Here is a 22,118-nt window from a genome sequence, read left to right as displayed (position 1 = left end):
TTCTTTTTCTTTTTGGAGCAATGGGGTCTTGCTATGTTGCCTAGGCTGGTCTCAAACTCCTGAGCTCAAGTGATACTCCCATCTTGGCCTCCCACATTGCTGGAGTTACAGGCATGAGCCACCACCATGCCTGGCTAGGTCTCTGAAATATTAAAAGACATTTCAAGGAGCTGAAAGCTGCTCCCCTAACTTAATTATCAAGATCTTCAAGCGTGGCTCTCAGAAGATACACTTCAAACCACCGTCACCTACACACATGCAAAGAAACATCTTCTGAATGCGGATGCTAAGTCATGTTCACAGGTTCAGGACGTGCCAGCTGCAGAGTCAAACTGCTGTTTAAACTGGTTTTAGGCCACAGCAGCTGACGCACATCCTCGAATATGAAATGCTTTTAAATGTCACTTCACGTTAAGTACCACTTGGTAGGTTTTTAAATTACTCTTAAATGGCGTATTTTCTTAATTTTTCTTCATGGTAAATCATCGGCCAATTCACCACCTCTAACTAATCATGGTGCTGTATTTAAAGCTAATTACTCACATCACAAGTACACAGGGCAAATGCAGTGGGGCAATTAAAAGATCGCACGTACAGATATCCACAGGACAGTGCTCGCGTGTTTTGGCAAATCAATGTCCAGGTGCCAGGCCCGGGAAGAAAGTATACTCGGGAAGCAAATCTCCTTCTCATCTAGTTCCCTGTTGGGACACCTCTACAAGTTACTCACACCTCCAAATTAAATATCCATGTCCTCAAAAGCTTGTGACACAGCTCTGTATTAGGACTGTCTTCACAGAACACAAAATCTGAGTACAGTACACGGTCCCATAACGACGTGAACCCTTACATAGTGGTGATGCTAGGCAGTGGCTACGAAGTTTTAGGTAGTGGAACCCTTGATTCAAATGAACCCCAATAATTAAAAGTAAATATTTTATGTGTATAGATTTATTCCTGAATCTAAATTTATAAAACTCAGTGAAAATATTAAAGTTATTTGATGAACATAAAAATGGAGACTGGGGGTAAGGCTGACGATTTGTTAAAGTAGTCTTAATGCCCATGTGACTCACATACTGTTCTGCTTGCACGGTTTAAAGAACATTCTGGGTTTGGGTTTTTTTATTTTTATTTTTTATTTTTGAGACATAGTCTCTCTCTGTCGCCCAGGCTGGAGCGCAACAGTGCAATCCCTGCTCACTGCAACCTCCGCCTTCCAGGTTCAAGCAATTCTCCTGCCTCAGCCTCCCGAGTAGCTGGGATTACAGGCGCACACCACCATGCATGGCTAATTTTTGTATTTTTAGTAGAGACGGGGTTTCACCATGTTGGCCGGGCTGGTTTCAAACTCCTGACCTCAAGTGATCCACCCACCTCAGCCTCCCAAAGTGCTGGGATTACAAGCATGCCACAGCATCTGGCCTTAAAGAACATTCTGATTCACAGATAAGATGCAGACACGTTTCCTATCACATCATGCAATACTTGGATACCACTTTGTTAAAGAACTATGTCACCAGTTTTATTGTGGGGTCCTTGCAAACACAAGTTTGCTTGGCAGAAAAATGGAGACACTGATCGTTTGTTGTAATTGGGTATTAAACATCAGTTTGCATTTTTAAATTTACATTAACATTTTTAAAAATAAATGTTGCATCAAATATTTATAGAATGAGGCTTCGGGGACTGGAGAACTAGCTCATTTCAGACCAAATCACTACACATAACAATTATGAACTGGACAAAATACACCTCACAGCCATCGAAGGCATTGCACAGAAATCAAAACCAGAAACACACGAGAGGGGAGCTGACGCTTGGCAGAAGAAAAAGGCTTTGCATTTCTGATTATTAAAGGCGTTTTGGTGAGGGCAGGCCCTGTTCTGCCAAGCAGGCAGCTAAGCCTGAACAGAAAACCCGCAGTCTTGGCTGGCTGACTTAACCCACAATCTTATTGGCTTAAAAAAATGAGAGGGCTAAGTTCAAAGTGATCAAAGAAGATTGAAAGTGAAGTGTTCCTACAAACAAGAGCCAGAGGGGGATCCAAAAATTCTGTGTAAAACTGCCTGAGTCTCTGTTTGATTCTGTAACCAAGTGTGAGCCAAATAAACTCCAAACAGCCTGGCTAAGGTTAAAAGAACTTAAGAAATTTCTGCTATTGTCTATTGTGTGTGTGCTGGGTGATGGGGGCAGGGAGGAATTGAGAGTTTAATTCTAGCCATGTTAACTGTCTTCTTTAAAAAAAAAATCAGTACTTTTTGGAGGAACATAACAGAATCCAGAGTCTCTAAAATGTATCATTCACCGAGTTTACAATACAATCCAAAACTATTAGGCATGCACTCAAGAGTGAAAATAGTCAATAGCGACTGATCCTGAAAAAAAAAAATTCCAGATGCTGGAATTAGCAAAGATTTTTAAAGAGCCAGTATAACTATGCTCAAAGATGTAAAGGAAAATAAGCTTATAATAAATGAACAACAAAAAAGAACCATTAGGACATTCTAGAGTGAAAAAATCCAATGTCTGAAATAAAAAATTTACTAGACGGGCTTAAGAGCAAATTATATGACAGATGACAGAATAGAGTCAGTGAACCTACTCTAAGTGTATTTTACATTATAAATATTAAACTCTAATGATATGTATGCTGAAGAATTCAGGGGTGAAGTATACACATTACTTTGAAATGCATAAGAAATAAGAATTGATGAACAGATGGAGAGGGGTATATGAATGTTTACTGAACAACTTTATTGTAGATTTTAATTTTTTTCATAATGAAACAGAGGGTGAGGGATATTTACCTAACTCTGAAAGGTGGAACAGGAGGACCTTGAACTCTTGAAAATTCAAGAGTCAAGAGACCAAGCTTTGAGCCCCCATCAATTGAAGCCATGGCCTTTTCCCCATCTTTAAAGGTAGGAGCTAGACTAGCAGAGCACTAAGATGCCTTCTAAATACATATAAATAAAACGGACCTAAGATCCTTTCTAATATTAGTGCCATCTAAGGCATGAGGCTATCAAGATCAATTAAAAAACCAATAGGCTGTAAATATGAATATTTTAATAGGTGTGCAGCTATGGCAGACATGTCATCATGGTGGGGTTTATTGGTTCAGAAAGCTCCCTAAATCCCGAATGCTGGGCATGGGAGGTTTCCAGCATCTTTGTATCCCATCTCATGACACTTCTTCCTCTCAGTGCTTCCATTCCACGATACTTTAGTTCCATTCTCACCCCATACTGTCTTTCCCATCTTAGGGAATGCACAGGCTGTTCTCTCTACTGAAAAACTCCTTTCCCTTCCCTGAGCTAACTTCCGTTCATTCTCAAATCTCAGCTTCTCTTGGCCCACTGAGATTGGGCACTTCTCATTCTGCCCCAAACTACAACACATGTCAAATGATCTAAATTACTTATTCGACAATATTTAATGTCCTTTTTTCTCATTAGATGAGGAGCCCCATGAGGGCAGGGCCCAGCCTGCCACTCTTTTTCAGCCAGTGGCTTGTAGACGAAAGAGGTGGGTCACATCCACTGGGTGTCTGCTTAGCACCAGGCACTCTTCCAAGTGTTTTACACATATCCATGTATTTAAAATCTTATTAGGCTCACAAACAGTTGTTGAAGAAGCCTCCCCTTTTTCCCTATGAACAACAATCCCTAAATAACTATTTGAAACTTAGAAAGTGCCAGGCACTGTGCTCAACACACAGGATACAGCAGAACAGGCCCCTTCCTGCCTCCCAGAGCTCAGTCTGGTGGGGAATACACACCATAAAGAGGGAGCCACACATCAGATGACAAGTACTAAGGAGGAAATGCAAGGTCAAGGTATTTGGTAGAATTTGCCATGTTTTAAAAAGTTGCTCGCACTTTACTTTTTGCTAAAGAAAACCACTCAGGAATCCATCCACTCATCTAATCATGCAAAAAGCAGCTGCTCATTGTCTAGGAGACCGGGTGCTGTGCCAAGGCTCCCAGGATGCAAAGATGACTTAGGTCTACAAGGAACACACAGTCTAGTGAAAGGCTACACACAGAACCAGCCATCATACCACATGATGCATGCCATGGTACAGGTACACACCGTGTGCATCAGGAACTTGAAAGCAGCTTCTGCAGGAAGCCTGACCTCCAGTCCGGCTGTCTCTGATGCATGTGGCCACACTTACCCACCCAATCTCGACTCTCATTACCCCCACATGTGATTCTGCCCCAGAACTGAGTTTTCTATCGACCAAGGTCCCTGAGAGAGTAACTTAGCTTCACTCTAGTTTTCCCACATATGAAACAGAATGTTAAGGATTATTGTAAGGATTAAATGAAAACATCTCATAAGCAATACATACATACTACAGCATGTTATTCACTTCTACCGTTAAGAGTAAATGTGGTTAAGACCCTCTTGCCCCAGGCTCTATCCTCTCAACAGGTGGCTGCCCTACTCCCAGCATGGCCTTTTCTTTCTTACCAGACTAGTGCTGCCCCGAGTCATTCAGGAATTCAATCTGAACTCTTGGTGACACAAAAATTATGTAGAAATTTAAATGGAAACCAAAGTAGTGTCTTCTGTTGTCTGATAAGGAAAATGCTAAACAAAAGCAAAAACAAAAAACCACTTAACACCAAGTTCTCTTCCAAAAAAGCCAAACATACAACACTGTTATTAATAAGCAAAACCTCTTAGGGTTAAAAGTGTAATTTTATTTAGATGTTACTTGTACATAATCTATAGTAAGATATACAAACAGATAAAAATTGTTTAACAGTTTTTTTAATACCACTTTAAATTCAATTTACAACAGCATTGGTAATACTGCAAGATGACAGATACTATGATTTATAAAACAAAAATTACTTGCTACTCTGGCTGATACATTCCCACTAGTCTTTAATGGATTAATATGTATCATGTATTTTAATTGCAAATTATTATAAAACTTTTACAACCTAGCCACTTGGAGCTCAGAAAACATTTTGATGTTCTAAAAACTTACTGAGATGAAAATGTTGATTTTTGAATAGTATCCTTAGTAAAGAAAAACATCAGTGTAGCCAAGCTTACGGTCTGGGGCTGACAGTGCAAACTCACTTGCCTTGTGCTCCGCCGCCTCCTGTGTGCGCAGCCATCGGGAACTGGGCAATCTTCCCATCCCTTCCCTAGGTCTACGCTATGAGAGAAAAGCTTAGGAGACATTAAACTAAAACAGACGTGGAGAAATAATACCAGGGACAATTTAAAATTACCTTACAATTTATAACTATAATTTAAAACACAAAGTTTGGAGAAATGAAATGTGCTTTTGGATGTTTCTTCTCCATTTGTTTTGGTAAATAGTTTTTGAAAATGAAACTGAAAATTCAAATCTTCTCTTTATTCTTTTCATTGTAATACCATATTAGAAAAGATCTGGATTTAAATTTCAGAATAAATTGAATTTGCTGGAAAAATACTCTAAAAATAATCTAAATTGGATTTCAGTCATTTTCCATTCTTTTAAAGGTTATGGTACACAACAGGGCAAAAGCTTTTTCGCAAGTCATAAAATTGAGTTGAAAATAACTTGTTGATTCAGCTACAGGAAGACAACTAACAATTAACAGGCTCATGAATATTTATGAATAAAGTGCCACTAATTTTATTGTAATAAGATATAAATAGAATAAATCCTGACATGGATAGTAGCTTCTGTGTTCTCTCCATCCTGAGAACAGAAGGGCCATAAAAAAACAAAGAAGCATTACCAAAGGGGAGTTCTAGACCCACATGGGGAACTCCTAATACAAAAGCAACAAGAAAGACAAGTAAGACTTTAAAAGTCGCAGAAGTCCTAAGAATAACGCCAATGTAGTAGGCCCTTTTTAACAACAACAACAAAAAAAAAAAGAGAGAGAGAAATTAGAAATTTAGAAGCTCATTAATAACTGTTACTTATATTCAAGGAATTTATAGTGACAGCCTAGTGGTGACCAGCTCTAGGAAGAGACGCTGAAGAGGATGCTCCCAGCACCTGGGACAGAGGAGAGAACAGACACACCAGGGAAGCAGCCTCGGAAAGGGGATGCAGACATGAGGCTTTTCAGGGCTTCAGATCTACATGACTGCACCCAATGGACAGGCTCTGTACAATCACTGCCCACAAGCCCAACAGGTATCCACTCGAGACACACACACTGAGGGGACTTCGGGGCTGGCTGACTTGCTCAGATGCATTTTAACAAAAACCCCCATCACCATCCTGCTCACATTCCGTCACCTCAAACATCTCTGCTTTTAGCTCCAGATTCTCCTCAATATAACTGAGTAACTAACCACAATGGATATGAAATACTGTTGAGTAGGTTAAAGTCCTTAATAAGTCAAGAGTCTTAGCATATTTTTGAAGTCGTATCTATAATCAAAGCCTGGAGCACCTGTTTGTTCAACACAGTTATCTTTCATCCAGAATTACAAAATATAGAAGCTGTCATTCTTGAGTTTCCCCATGGGTCCCTGGTATTGCCCACGTGGGAACAACAGGAAGGGTGGAGGTGAGGGCACAGCGCTGTACTACAGCTGCAGGGCTGATCAAGGGAATCTCATGAGGTGCTTTTTATCATTTAATGTGCCAACAACAGGAGAGAGGAGAACCGTGTGCTTCTAGAACAGGGTGAAGGCCCTCCTCACGGGAGTGGTCCCTAATCTGGCCCCAGCACCGTGAAAGGTGAATAGCTATCAATATCTACTTTCACCTAAACCTAAGCTTTTAAAATTCTGACCAAGTGGCGAAAGGTGCCATCTAAAGTGCTCTCTGTTGCTCGCTGAGGAGCTAAGAACTCCTGCGGCTCACTCAGGACACAGCTGTCAGGAAACTAAAGGAGCAGGGCTCCTTTGCAGCCCAGGCCCTGTGCCGCAGCTCTGCCCAGCTCAGCGGTGTAGTTCCCAGAGTCATGGACTGCTCGCATCCGTTCTGGCCGGCTGGTGCCCACACTGGAGAGGCTGGCAAGTATCTTGAGTGTCATCCCCAATGGCCCCAGGAAGGAAAATGGACTCTGTTCTTCACTTTCATTACTGTTGAGCTGCTGAATTCTCTTGCAAAAACCATCAACAGGCATTTACTAAGCAAATGCCCACAGGGAACCCAGCCTGAAAAGGGCCCTTCCAATTTCATATTTGACAGGCATGTGCAGAGGTAATGAAATTATTCAGCAGAGCATTCAGATTCACTCAGAGGCTACCAAGCCAAGAAACTGAAAGCAGAAACACTGGATTCTCCCTGTCTGTTGAACCTTTCCCTCTAAAACCAACTTCTTCAGAAACACATCCTTTAAAAAAACAAAAGGAAAAACCAAAGCGGTGAAACAATATCACTTACTGGTTGGAAGACATCACTCTGACATACTCATTAGTCTTGCAGAGACCTAACACCAGGCAGCTTCACAAACACACAGCAAGTCTGCAGAGTTATATTGATCAGTAAGAGTAAACCCAAACTGCACTAAATACTCTCATGGCCAAGAGGAAAGCAGATGCTGTTTTCAGGACAATGTGATAGTGACAGCCTATTTCCTCATGTGCAGCACAATTTGCTATGTTTAGTGGCACTTAAGTATTACACAGTAAATACTGAAAAGACCCAGAATTTTTGGATGTGCAGAAGCAATATCACATTGTTTATACAAAAGGTGCTATGCTACGGGATTAGAATACCACTATTTGGGTGTAGAGACCACTTAAAATCTTCAACACGCTCCCACACGCGGCCTCTCCGCCAGCCTCTGCTCAGTCGGACCAGTCGTTCTCATCGAACTCTGAGTCGTCGTCAGAGTCGCTGTACTCCACGGCAATGCGCCGGGACAGGATCGTGGCCACGTCATTCCCCACCGGCTCCCGCTTGGCCTCCTGCTCCCGCTGCTCCTGCACCTTTTTCAGTTGAATTCCTGCAGACACAACACGTGGTTCAGAATCACATCCTTTTGCTGGCTCCAAATTAAAGATAAACGAACAAATATGTCTATTGGACTTTTTTTTCTACTGACACTAAGGACAGAAAGTTTTAGAAATTTGAGGGGAGAAAAGCTCAGGGAATATTAAAAGTTTCATGAGCAAAAACATGCATTCAAAGTGAGAAGTTTTTTTGTAACAAAGTAATGTGTTAAAATATTAAAAATTCCTAATTTCAGTGTACATGAACACCATTAGAGAAAATTGTGGAGCTGCACCATCCCAGACGTCAGCCACTAGGCACATATAGCCTTATAAGCATGAACTGACATGTGGCTAGTGGCTACTCTCTGGGACGCTGCAGGCTGGAGCATTTCTATCACCACAGGACATCTACTAGGCAGCACCAGCATCCAGAGCCTTGGAAACAGTGTTCTATGCTACTCACTCTCAGCTAACCCAAGAAGTAACTGAGAAACCTTTATTTCAACAATTACTGTGGAAACAAACATAAAATACAATCATCTACTTTCTAGCTTAGTAACAAAGTAAGATATTTGATGATTTAATGTTTATCCATTTTTTTTTTTTTTTTGAGATTGGGTCTCACTCTGTGACCCAGGCTGGAGTGCAGTGTTACGATCATGGCTCACTGCAGCCTCAACCTCCTGGGCTCAAGCAATCCTCCCACCTCAGCCTCCTGAGTAGCTGGAACCACCGGCACACGCCACCATGCACGGTTAAATTTTGTATTTTCTTTTTTGTAGAGATAGAGTCTTGCAATGTTGCCCAAGATGATATCCATTCATTTTTTAACTGTTTTGAAATAATTTCAGATTTACAGAACAGCTATGAGACCAGCAGAAAAACATTCCCATATACTTGGATTCCCCAACTGCTAACATCTGACCACATTTATTTCCCAATCTTCCCCTATCATCTTTACACAGACAGACACAGACACTTTTCTCTGGACCATTTGAGAGTGAATGGCATATAATGTCCCTTTACCCCTAAAATAGTTCATGTGTTACCGCCCCCGCCTCGCCCACCCAAAATATCAAAATCACAAAATTAGTTTGGATACACTACTACTATCTATCCTACAAATATTATTCAAATTTTGCAAAAAGACCCAATCTAATTGCAAATGGAAAAGATTATCCCCTGGTTCAGAATCCAGTGGAAATTATCCGTGACATTGGTTGTCAAGTTTTGTTAATGTCCTTTAATCTGGATAGTTCTTCACAGTCTTTGTGTTTTACAACCTTCTCATTTTTGAAGAACATAGGAAGCTATTTTGCAGAATGTCTGTCGATTTGGGTGTATCAGATGTTTCCTCGAGATTAGATACAGGTTATGTATCTACTCTTGGTAGATAGAGCTTATAAGGTGTTAAAAAAAAAAAAAGCAAATCCAACACCGTCCTACAATGACCCCGAACTTGATATTCATGAGCTAATATACCTCTAGGACTTTTTTATCTTGACAAAATAAAAGTGTGTCAATGATGTCCAGGTACACAGAGGACCCTGGGGTCTTTAGAAGGGTGCGTGGGCCACACTGCGGGCCTGGTTCATGGGCACACAAGAAAAACACAGAGGCAGCAGCATCACAGCTCCTCTGAAGGACATCCCTGATGCTGAGCTGGCGGGCTGCAGCCAGGCTCCTTGCTTGGTCACTTCCAGATGAGATGATTAAACTGTGACCAAGTCTGTGCAGCTCCCCACAGGCGAGAAGCTCTTGGATATTCCCATAACATGTCAGGGACCCTTGACCAACCTGGGTTGGGACCTGGTTAAGAATCCATGGTGTGGGCTGGAGGTTCCCAGGGGCTCTCTGGGCAGCCCAAGACAGGCGAGGGCAGACTCCCCACCCAATTCCACCTGAGATGCTCTGTTTCCATGTGTTTCGTGGTCAGGGGGTCAACGTGGGACTTTCATCTGACAAAAGGGTTATGCTGTTGAATATTATAGATTCTGAAAAACCACTGGCTTAGGACATCAAGCAAATATGACAAGTCCAGCACAAACTCTTTTTTTTTTTTAAGAAATCATTAATATGAGCTCACTTTCTTTCATTTATACTTTTCCCCTTAGAGTAGAATGCAGAGAAGAGATCCAATTAATTAATCGATCACTTCAGTTATTGGGTTTTTGGTTTCAAGGTAAGTAAAAACGTCCTAATTTCAATCCTTTTTTTTTTTTTTTTTTTTTTTTTTTGAGACGGGTCTCGCTCTGTCGCCTAGGCTGGAGTGCAGGGGCGTGACCACGGCTCACTGCAGCCTTGACTTCCCACACTCAAGCAATTCTCCCACCTCAGCCTCCTGAGTAGCTGGGACTACAGGCTCAAGCCAACATGCTCAGCTAATTTTTTTTTGCATTTTTTGTAGGGATAGGGTTTTGCCATGTTGCCCAGGCTGCTCTCAAACTCCTGGGCTCAAGCAATCCACCTGCCTTGGCCTCCCAAAGTGCTGGGATTACAGGCATGAGCCCACCGCGCCCGGCCGTTTCCCAATCTTTATCACAATTTGATTACCTTACACTGGACAAAAACACAACTACTATTCAAAACAAAACAAAAAAAAATCAAGTAAGACCCCTTTAACTCTATTTTAAAAAACGTAGTGAGTAGTCATTTGAAGACAAGGAGGCTGTAGCTGGCTGGAGACATGAAGAAACCTCTTGCTGAAAGGCAGGCTGTGTGTCTGGGGGCTCCACTTACCCATTCGAATAGCAGCGAGGAGGTCGCTTCGAGCATCACTGATTGGTGGCTGTGCAGGCTCTTGCCGCTTCGCCTCAGCTACTGGGGGGCCATGCATTGGGGAGGACGAAAGAGAAGACCCGGGACCAGGAGGGCCTGGCGGGGGAGGTGGTGGGCCCGGGGGTGGCGGGGCTGTGACCAGGAGCCCGGTGGAGGGTGGATGAGGAGGAGCTGCGTGCGTGGAGCTGGCTGATGCAGGGAACGGGGGCTGCATGGGCATCTGGAGAGGGCTGACGAAGGCAGTTTGTGCTGAGGGAATCACAGGAGGAGGTGGCGGAGGAGGTGGTCCGGATGGGTTGTAATACTCAATTATCTGCGCTGGGAGCATCCTGAGAGAGATATGAGGCACATAGTCACCAAGGGAACAAGAGAGGGTCACGTCCTGGGAGCTCTTAGACACCTAATGGAGCCATCCCCAGACACAACACGTATTGTCACCTGAACTTCAATCATGGCAGGATGCAAACATGCACACCTTGGGTCAGTTATTTTCACAGTTTGACATTATTCATTATGACAGAAGTCAAGATCTGCTACTGAAATGTGCCAAAAGGAGGACCACTCAAAAAGTGCAGCACTTCCTGAAGAAAGGCAGAATAAAGCAGCTGACTGCAGAGGCCAGGACGGCAGTGCCAGTGAAGGCTTCACACTGGGATCTCAAGGCGGTAGCTCACAAACTTGTCTTTTAAGGGTCCTAAGGTCAACCAGATTGGGAGCTTTCTACATTCTCTAGCCCACCTCCGTGGAAATGCCCCACGCCTGCAATGCCCAGGTGTGTATCAAAAGCTTCGAAAAGTCACACAGCCAAGAAATCTGCTGAATTCTATTCAGCCGAGGGTCTTCCAAACTAACTGGACCATGGGCCCTCTCTTGGCCTGACACAGCCTCAAGCCACTCTGGGGATCCTGACTTGGCATGCATGGCCAGGGAGAGCACTTCCGAGAGCAGGACTGTCATTCAGACAGGAGTGCGCAGACACGTGTTAGCAGTGGACACCAACACATGGTAACTTTCCTGGGCACCAACTCTGAGGAATGAAGTCTTTAAAGACTAGGGTAAAGCCAAAAAAAAGAGAGGTGGGTGCCTAAATTGATAAACGCCTGAACATGAAGGTCTCTGAATTCTACTTCTCAGGGAACAGGAGGGCCTGGGGCAGAATGATGTCTGGGTGGTCAGAGGTCACGAAAGCAGATTTTGGTCAAGTCTGAGAAATGAGGCACGGGAGCTGCATGGTATGGTCTTCTCATCTGTGATAACAATTTTCTGTGGTCCACTCAGGATGTGTCCAGAAACTTGAGGGTTTGGGACAGGTTCACAAAATCAGCACTTAATACCCTTTATCAATGCCTTGGCTTAAAGAGCCATTCAAACACCCAGAGTGTGTGTGAGGGAACACACATGCATGCACAGTGTGGCCTGAGACTCAACTGTAAGTCTGAGCTTATGCTGCACCTGCTTTATTTCACACAGAATGTTAGAGTTGCTAGTATCTACATCCAGTCATCCTTGACTCTATCTTGGCCTCTAAAATACCGGAGTTAAAATTCTCCTACCACATAGAGCAAGATTCAAATGCAAGGCCAGTAGGGATTAGGGTACAAGGCATGCTGAGTTACCCGTAGTCTGCTGGAGCCATCGGTGCAGAGGCCTGGGACCCCTCTGGGGCCTGAAGGGGAGGCGGCGGGGGCGGCTGCTGAGGTCTGTTGAGGGCCATGTGCCTCGCCGAGGCAGATGGGGGCCGGTACTCATGCTCCGCAGCCTGGCTTGCAGGCCCGTGTGGTGGCACGTCACCAGCTGCATAGGAAGGGGTCACAGGCTGGGGGTGCAGAGAATGGTTGGGAGTAGCCGGGTAAGAGTAATCCGTAACGTCCGATGCATGTGACCTGGCATTTGAAAACAAGAGGTGGGAGAAATTTAAATTAATTTAAAAATTGTCGGCTAACAGGCACATGGATGTATTTGAATAATAACATTGCTAATACACAAAAATCAGACACTAATTTGCTTTACTATCAACTAGGTATAGCCCCGTGAGAGATTCCAAGCAACAACATAATTATTATAAGTCGGCAGCAAGCCCCAGTGTTACATGGATTCAGATTCACAGCTTTGAAGTGAATAAGTCAGACAGACCGGCAAGCAGGAAACAGCAGAGCCTCCTTTTCACAGTATTTCAGCATACGTTTTCTCTAAGAAAGAAGGCTATGAAAGAAACCATTCCATTTAGAAACAAGATATAAGACAGAAGATTTCAGTGGCAATGAAACTGACAGCATATAATTAGAAAATATAAAATGGCAGGTGAACTGGATAAATATTAACAGTAAGAACAGGAAAAGAAATCGAGAATGCAGTAGAGTGAATCATATTTTTCTTAAACAGAAGAAATGTACTTAACGAAAAGGGCAGAAAGCAATGCGGTGCACTATGGAAAGGCCTTCTTTCCATAGTTTTCTTTGCACACACACTGGGTGTGAAACTCCGAAAGGAAAGGGATCTTGGATTAGTGGAGCAGAGCTGAGTGAGACATGGGGTGCAGGGACGGGATTCCTGCTAAGCCCTCAGGAGGAGAGGAAGGACCCAAGTGTGGCAGCCCGGCAGCGCTGTGGGCGTTAGTAAGACAGTCACACGCTCCTGGCTCAGGTTACAGGACATGTGGCCAGGAGGGGCTGTACATCCTCTCATGGCAGCAGAAGCAGGGGCAGCCTGAGTCTGGGAACCCAAAGAAAGCAAAACAACAAACCCGCTGGGCACTCTGTCCTCTTTGGCGCTCCCTGCCTGCTCCAGTTTCTTTGCGTCACTCATAAACTCAATGCCCATTTTCCTTCTCTCCCACTCTTCTTTTCTTGTCCTGACTTTTCTCACATTTACTTGCTGGTTTCTGTTAGGGTTCAGCTTGTGTTTCTCTCTCTGAAGGAAATACCAAACACACATTGGGGGTGCTGAGGGAGCAGGGAAGATGCACGCTGCATTTCCATCTTTGGGATTCCAGTTGGTAGCTTTTCTTAACTGGGGCACCATGTGGCACAGAAAAGCCTTCTAAATGAGAAGAGACAGCTTCTTTTCCTTTTTCCTTCCTTAATTGAAGTGTAACAACTAATAACTACTCGTTATTTTCTTCCCTAATTGCAGCATGAATTCTGGATTATGGTGCACTTCTGATTATATCTTTTGAACTAGGTGAGCTGCTAGCAAATGACTTAAAAATATATTTAATGGGGGAAGGACCTGACCTGTATTTAGATTTAGAGTATTTTAAAAATGTAAATACCTATAACCCTTGGAGACACTGATGATGTGTGCTTGACTCTGTGCATGACTACGAGTCACTGGCTTACAGTGCAACCTTTTAAAGGAAACAGAGTTCTCCAGCCAAATATGGACAGCTTTCTGATGAGATGAGGGTAGGAAACTATAAATACTGTGGCATAACTGGGAGGGCGATCCCTGTCAAGGAGCCTTGCAACACAGGGTAGAAAGGAAGCAAGGAAAAGGGGCTAACCAGATGGAGGCAGAAGTGAAGGAAGACTCGATAAATATCTGAAGTAGAAACCAGAGATTTCTACAGGGCAGAACCCTGATGAAGGGTGCCCATCAGGAGGACGGGGGCTGGGGGAAGAGGGGACTGGTCAGTTGAAGAGGGAAGGACCACAGAAAAGGGATGTGCCAGCAGGCAGGAGGAGGAGGAGGAGGGAGGAGCAGGCAGCTGTTGGAGATGAGCCCGACTCCCAGTGGGGAGGCAGAAACCAGCTGCAGACGCACGGCCAAGGTGGAGGTGAGTGGAGATCCCGAGGCCTCATGATGGTCAGTGATCACCTATTACAGAAGAGAGGACTGGGAGGGCCAGAGGCGACACTGACACGGGAGGAAGAGGACTGGGAGGGCCGGGGACGATGGGAGGAGGAGGGCCGGGAGGGCCGGAGATGACACCGACACGGGAGGAGGAGGAAGAGGGCTGGGAGGGCCGGACACAACGCTGACATGGGAGGAGGAGGGCCGGGAGGGCCAGAGGCGACACCACACGGGAGGAAGTAGGCACAGCAGCAGAGACTCAGTGTGAGAGGTCAATATATCCCCCAGGGTTTTTTGGGTAGACAGGCGGGCAGCCAGAGATCTGCACCAGGACCCAGAACTGGATGAGAAAAAACAACGACAAAAGGGCATGGAGGTGTGCGACTCCCTGAGTGGCAGTGACAGAGAGCTGGTCATACAGCAGGCAAGCACTTCCCAGCGCTCATTTTAAATTCATGCTCAGGAACAAGCCATTCCTAACAATCTAGAGAGAGAGCAAAAACGTAAGATGGGTTACGGTATATTACTTATATAATAGCATATACACACACCATGAAACCTGGTATTTAAATTTCCCTCAGTATCTTGGATGCACTCAGATGAGCGGATACAATCATTAAAAATCATGTTGCTAAATAATACCTAAAACATGGGATATAATTTCTAAAAGTCAAAAGAAAGAAAACATGGCATGACTCCAATTTTGTAAAAGAAAAAAGAAACACGTGTATAGAAAAAGACTAAAGAGAAATACACTAAAATGCATACAACGGTTTCTCTGGATGGTGAAACTATAGATCATATTTCATTTTAATTTTTTCCTGTAACTTCCAGATGTAATAAACATCTTATTTTATAATAAAAAAGTGACACACTGTAGTAAAAAAAAAATAAAAATTTCTAAATTAAGGGTTATAATCCAATACAATGATGAGTTATAAGCTATTTATCTGATAGTAAATAATGTAAGCAAATAGTAAGAAGCCATGGGAAATAGTAGGAGACAACAAAAGGAATTCTGAAGAAATAAAACCATCAGACTTATTTTTTGAAAATTAAGATAAATGCAGATGTATGTAAGCAACATAAATACAAAGGCAGACTATATCTGAATAACCATCCATTTTATATCCAACATGGAATAATCTCAGATGCTAGAAGGAGTATCATTCAACTGAGAGATTTTTTAAAATCCATCATTTTCCCATCTGCATCTATTTTTGAAAAGTCTATATAGGATAAAAACAAAGTATACGTTTTGCACGAGTAAACAATCATAGCTAAATTATTTAGGAAAAAAACAAAAAAGCAGATTGACATCATGGGAGCTATTAAGTTCATACATTCCTCCCCACCCAAAGAACTATGAGCAGAACTGTGTTATAATTCCTACTTTCTATAGAAATAAACTCACACTAAAATTCAAATGAGGCTAAAACTCAGTTAAAGCTCCAATAATTCTCTAATATTTAACAGACAGAAGTTTGTACGGAAAAATTACCAGAACTTGCCTCACATCCTCCCAATGACTTATAGACCTTCTGGGGTGGGAACACTGAAGGCACGTAATACGTTAAGAGTTTGTGCTAAACACTGAGTTTTACAAAGGTAGAAAAAAAGGGCACAGATATAACCCAAAGTCCAGGTTGCTGCTGTTTTGAAACATTCTTGATCACATACTGTAAGAATTCTCTATTCAAATTTTTAAATGCCGATGAGAGTTTATGCAAATGGAAGACTACAACTTTACAAAAGCAGAAATAGAAAACTGAATCAAACGTTAAAATTGACTAGTCATTTCCTGTTGTTCAACGAATGCCTCTGGTGACAAGTGTGACTTAATGACCACATCATTCACGCCTGCAAGAAATATTTTTACTTAACTGCTAATAAATTTTTAAGTAAACGCCAATAGAATTCTTCTCCTGAAATTAGAATATATAAGTTATCTGAAATAAGAAGTAAATCTCTCTTTTGTTCATCATTTTTTCAAAGGGTTACTAAAGGGAACAATGAAGGTACTCCTTAGTTACTTTACCACCTGCCAATCATTTTTAGATACCAAGTGGCAAAGGAAATTGAACATTCCATGCTAAGAGAAAGGATTAAATGATTGTTAAAGTAAAAACTTAAGTCATAAGCAGTTACCCCAAATTCGGAATCAGTGTTAAAACACTACATCTAGATGAACTCAACAATACATTTTAAGTCAGAGAGATTTTCTAAAATCAAAGGAACCCAATGTAAAATAACACTGTCTTCAAGTATTATTTCAAAATCAAAATACAGATAAACAATTTTTAAGGAAAATCTTAAGACATCAAGGGCCATATAAACCCCGAAGCTATTGGTGCATTTCAAATGATAATAAAACCAGGTAGTACCCAGTTGCCCAAGCATCGGGGCTGAGGGAGCAGTGACACACACACACCTAGTATCTGGGGACAGGGATCCCTCGGAAGACGCTCCGTGGTACACACTCTGAGACAACCTGTTGTCGGGTCTAAGCTCTTTGTCATATGCCATCATATTCCACTCCTGGCGCCTGTTTCTGGCTTTTCTAACCTTTTTCACCTCACGGGTGGTGCCATCTATACGCTTTTGCTCCTGATGTCCAGGAAAGGAAAGAGAGCATGCCAAGACAGAAGGGAAAGGAAAACAGCTGGTTAAATGCAGTTATAATGCACAAGGCCCATGCCTGATGAACAGACAAGACACATTCGCATTTCGATTACCCTAATGTTACAGAAACTCTAAAGCAGTGCACTCCTCTTACCCAACAGAACCAACAAAACAGAATCAATAAAAAGTTACCCTGCTACAACTGTTAAGAGTTGCTTACCATCGTTTTCATTAAAGTAAAAAAACTTTCACTTGAATATGCTTATAACTTGTTTTAAACCTAAACAAGGTCTTTCAGATCTATATTACACGGGTGAACGACCTGGAAACACCATAAAGACAAATTATTTCCCACCACCACACAATTTTGACTGACTTCTTAACGTACAATTATCTTTCAAAGAAAATAATTCAAAACATTCTGTTCCCAATTTCTAAAAGATTACGGAATAAGTGAATCCTGTAAATAGTTTAACACAAAATTAAGCAAGATAAAAACTTACCTGCTCATAAAAAGCACCATTCTTCCTCTAGCCCTACTTGGCCAGAAAATGTTTCATTCAACAAATACTTAGTTCTTAAACAGGTGCTTCTTGAAAGGTGATAAGTTATTTCTATGTGTGCCTCTAAGTTTTTCCTGCCTCCTTCACAAAATTTTATGATCTTTAAGGATGAGAATCATGTGTCTTTATTTCCTACGTTTCCCTCTTGTCTTATGGTATCTCAACATACTGTTTTTACACAGAATACACACTCAGTACATGCTGGCTAAATGATCAAATCCACAGCCAGGCAGCAAGCATGAACTTCTAGTGCTATGCCCGAGGTACTGCGCCAGGCACTGACAACACAAAAGGCAAACACACACACGCACACACATGCACACACACACACACACACACAGACATGGCATCTGTGCTCATGGAGCCTGCAGTCCACAAGAGGACACAAATAAAGGTACTATTATAAATGTATTATAAAAATAAATGTATTTATTTTTACAAATATATTTTTATGTTTAAATATATACGTGTGTGTGTGTGTGTGTGTGTGTGTGTCTAGTCTGGAAGTCAGGGAGGCATTCTGGAATGACTGAGAGTATTGAAAGTGTATTGACAGTGGCATCAATTCTGCAGAGGAGTATGGGTCAGGTGCCTGCCAAGAGGAGAGGACAGGCTGTGTGAGAGCTCTGGGGAGGAGGATAGCACTGCACTCAAAGAAATAAAAGAATGTAAATGGTACATTGGGGTGAATGGCCCAAGATCTGAAAGGCAGGAAGACCTTAGAGGCCTTTATCCCAACAGCAATGCGAACCCATTAAAGAACGAGAAGGGAAGGCTGACATGCTGAGAAGGCATTGGAGAAGATCTCTCTGTGTTACAGAAAACAAATTAAAAGAGGGAAGATAGGGACACAAGTGAGAAAGCTACTAAGTGGGTATAGGGTGAAAGAACAGCAGGTGGCCCAAGGGTGTGGTGAAGACAGAAAACTGGACCGTTTTCAGAGGCATCCCGGAGGCTTTAGGCATGGATCCACAGAGGATGTGAACATGAAATTCACAGAAGATAAAGAAATGGTTAATAAGCATATGAGAAGATGTAACACATTCAATCTTTCATCAAAAGAAAGCAATATCCAGGACTGGAGAAGGCCTGGTAAGAATATAAACTAGTTCTTCAGTCTTTTAAAGATTACGGGCAATATAATTCTATCTTTCAAAATTTAAAATTCACATTCTCTTCAATAAGAGAAATTCAACTTCTAGAAATTTATCCTGAAGAATTATCTGCACCTAAGTAGAGGGATAACCACTGCAGTATTGTAAGAGCAACAGTAATGGGTAATTTATGAAGCATTTATATTTCAGAATACTACACAACTATTAAAAAGAATGAAGTACATTTTTAATAATGTCAGTGTGTGTATGTAAGTCATATGTAGTACAACTATGTATACACAAATACTTCGTAAAATGTTTATGCAAATATTTATGAATGCTAAAAGGTCTTAAAAGATGCATACCAAGCTGTTAACCGTGGCTAGGTACTCCCAGGGAAGGGAGTGCTATTTGAGCATTTTACAACCAGCATGTATTGGGTGTGTACTTTGAAAAACCAAAGGAAAAAAGTGGGGGAGGAAGATTTCAATGTGATTTCAATATGCATCCTGATTAAGAACCATCGTATTAAAAATAATGAATAATTGCTTCTCGGCCTTTTGGCTAAGATCAAGTGTAAAAATAATGAATAACTATTCCCCTTACTTTTTAAAAGATGCATGCTGACAAATTCAGGGCTGAAGTGTTATGATATTTGCAACTTTCTTCACCATGGTTCAGCCTCCAAATCTACCTATCAACATGCACACAAGGCACACAAGCGCATGCGAACCAAACATGAAAGAATATGAACAGTGACGAATCCAGGCTCCAGCTACACTGGCCTACATTAAAATCCTTAGAAGCTGCCAAACTGGTTCCTCCCCCAGGATGATCTTAGACACTGCTACCTAGAAGCCTCCTCAATTCGGAAGCACGCCACCTCATCTGCCCCCCACCTCTCCAGCCTCCCCGTAGCACCTTCCCACTGTTGAGCTAACTTCTGCTACCCTCCCTTGGAACCCAGCCTGCATGACACCTCCTTAGAGAGGTCTTCCTTGACCCCTCACTGCGTGTACACTGTCACACACCAGGTCATCTCACTCAGAGTGCTCTGTACTTGTCCTTCACTAAACTTACCAACAGTGTAACTACATATTTAAAACTTCATATTTGTTTGTGTAATTAAGTTTTTAATGTTTTTAAAGCATTAAACTAAAGGAAACAAAAGTTCAAAAACATGGGTTTTTTAATCCCCAAATTTTTTAAACTAATTTTTCCTTCAGATTTGTCAACTGCAAATTGAGCGTGATTTGGGTTTCTGAAATCCTGGGAAATAAAGAATATCTTGCCTTATTTTCTATTTCCATATGAAGCGGACCTATATGAACATTTTGAAACTTCTCTCCCTCTTTCTGCATTTCCGAGGGCTGCATGATTATTTAAGGCCTGTGTCCCTCACTATATTGTCCTCTCCATGAGGGTGGTAATCCTGTTTTTTTCTGCCACTGTTTATCCAGCATTTAGAAGGCATTCAACATCAAGTCATTATATAAGTGAATGAAAGAAATTCTTATCAGAATTTTATGTGTTTGAGGAAGGTAGAATGAGACAAAACAGCCCAGGAAATAACAAGTGATTTTAAAGACATAATATTCATACATAAAAATTGTTTCCCCTTCAAGAAGAGTGGCAAAAAATTAAACAGTTTTGCCAAAAGCATCATTGAGAAAGGAAACCTAGAAGACCTTTTAAAAAAACAGGCACATTTTAAAGGCAGGTAAGCCCCAGCATTTTCCCCTGTAACTATAAAAAAGCATGAGGATTAAGGTAAATATGGTTTTTAAATATTTGTTCCTTTTCCACTCAAAAGATTGGTATCTTTCTTTTTTCTTCACTTGAATATTCTGCAAAACCTAGCAACTTTTCCAAGATATATCCCAATTAAATCTCCCAAAGTCATGAGCACAAGAAGACTGTCTATGACCAAGTCCTTTGCATCCTCTTTCCCGGAACCAGCCATGGTGTCTTAAAACAGCACAGTCTGCAAACTGTTCTCATGTTCCCTTCCCTTAAATGCTGTTTTCGATTTTCAAATTTTCCTCCAGACCAAACTGTCACTCCTACTGGGCCAACACACCTCAATGCCTCAAAACCCTAAGGCTATCAACTCACAAAATGCTAAGCATTTCTCCTAAATAAAGCACTCTAATCTGTCAAGCAAACTGGATGGTCATTTTTAAATACAGCTGACATATACAAATATTAATAAATACTTGCCCTTAGAGAATTATTCCTCTCAGTGGCCTAAGTCTAATTTCTGGGCCCAAAACGAACAATTTTCAAAACACAAATCCCTTAATCTGAGTAGAGTGGGCTTCTCCTTTGAAGACTGCTTGCAATGCATGCAGATATTTCTCAACCTTCAAACTTGCAATTCTCTTCCTACCACTACCCCTTAAAGGGAGGCTCATTTTCAGTAAATCCTATCCGCTGAACGTGCAAATCACATATGCTTCTCAATCCCATGTGAACATCTTCCCAAGATTTTAATTACAGCTAGAAGGCAACCAAACAATTAAAAATGTTAAAAAGACAAAAGCACATCATTGTGCTGCATGATCATTGTATCTGATATGGAATACTGACTGCTTTACAAAAATTTGAGAACGCAGGAGAGGAGTTACTAAAACATGGTAACAAAACAAAGTTTAGGAACTACTTTTGTTAAAGCAAAGCAAGTGCTGGAGAACAAATCAGTATTTATTGAAGATAGTATTACTGTGTTTGACTGAATTGTCAGGATCTTTTGTGAGAAATGCAACCTCTAAAAAAACTTCAGCACTATATCCAATATCTCAACCATTTAAATAATTTACTATTTCTAAACAAGAATCTCCTTTAAACACTGATATGCACATTTCCCATACTGAAATTATTTACCTTTTGACGCCTTTTCTCTTTCCTTTTGTCTTCTGTGTCCTGTAGCATTTTTTCTTTCCAGAGGTCAAAGAAATAGGAAGGATCAGTATAGAACTTCAGCCCATCCTTCTTGTCATCTCTACAAATCAATGTATTGTAAGTCAGGGAAGAAAAGATTGTTAGAGACTTTTATATGTAGGTTAATGTTAACTTGATTTGAACTCATGAGATTATAACATCTACATGGGGCACTTAAACTCTCCTACACATATTAAGTCTTTAAGTTTCCTTATTTGAAAAAATGTGAAAACATAAAATAGCAACCTGTTGTAGAATAACCTGTTGTAGGTTAAAAGTACTCTTGCAAATTTAGAATCGAGTATAGAAAACTGCTCAGAAAAAAAAATCACAACATGACTCATATTCAGCAATTTATAATATCTCAATCACTTCAGGAAATTTTTTGCTTATTCCAACATGGGGCCAT

The 22,118-nt window shown here is 41.6% G+C and overlaps 1 protein-coding gene across 4 annotated transcripts in view; it reads right to left on the bottom strand.

Moving 5' to 3' along the window:
* Positions 1-4,694: 4,694 nt before the first annotated feature.
* The window catches only part of WASF3 (WASP family member 3), a 131,279-nt gene continuing 113,855 nt past the window's right edge, over positions 4,695-22,118 (bottom strand). For 2 of the 4 annotated variants that reach the window (XM_004054285.5, XM_055359720.2), the window contains exons 6-10: positions 21,653-21,770; positions 16,922-17,097; positions 12,315-12,581; positions 10,660-11,027; positions 4,695-7,931 (exon numbers count right to left, since the gene is read on the bottom strand). In XM_004054285.5, coding sequence (XP_004054333.1) covers positions 7,774-7,931; positions 10,660-11,027; positions 12,315-12,581; positions 16,922-17,097; positions 21,653-21,770 — 1,087 coding nt within the window. In that variant the 3' untranslated portion in view covers positions 4,695-7,773. Of the gene's footprint in view, positions 7,932-10,659; positions 11,028-12,314; positions 12,582-13,441; positions 13,609-16,921; positions 17,098-21,652; positions 21,771-22,118 lie in introns of all 4 variants that reach the window. The other 2 variants (XM_019039893.4, XM_055359721.1) reach the window with 1 other exon arrangement.

Source organism: Gorilla gorilla, chromosome 14, assembly GCF_029281585.2.
Source record: "Gorilla gorilla gorilla isolate KB3781 chromosome 14, NHGRI_mGorGor1-v2.1_pri, whole genome shotgun sequence".
Lineage (NCBI taxonomy): Eukaryota > Metazoa > Chordata > Mammalia > Primates > Hominidae > Gorilla > Gorilla gorilla.
This window is presented reverse-complemented; position numbering and strand designations above follow the sequence as displayed.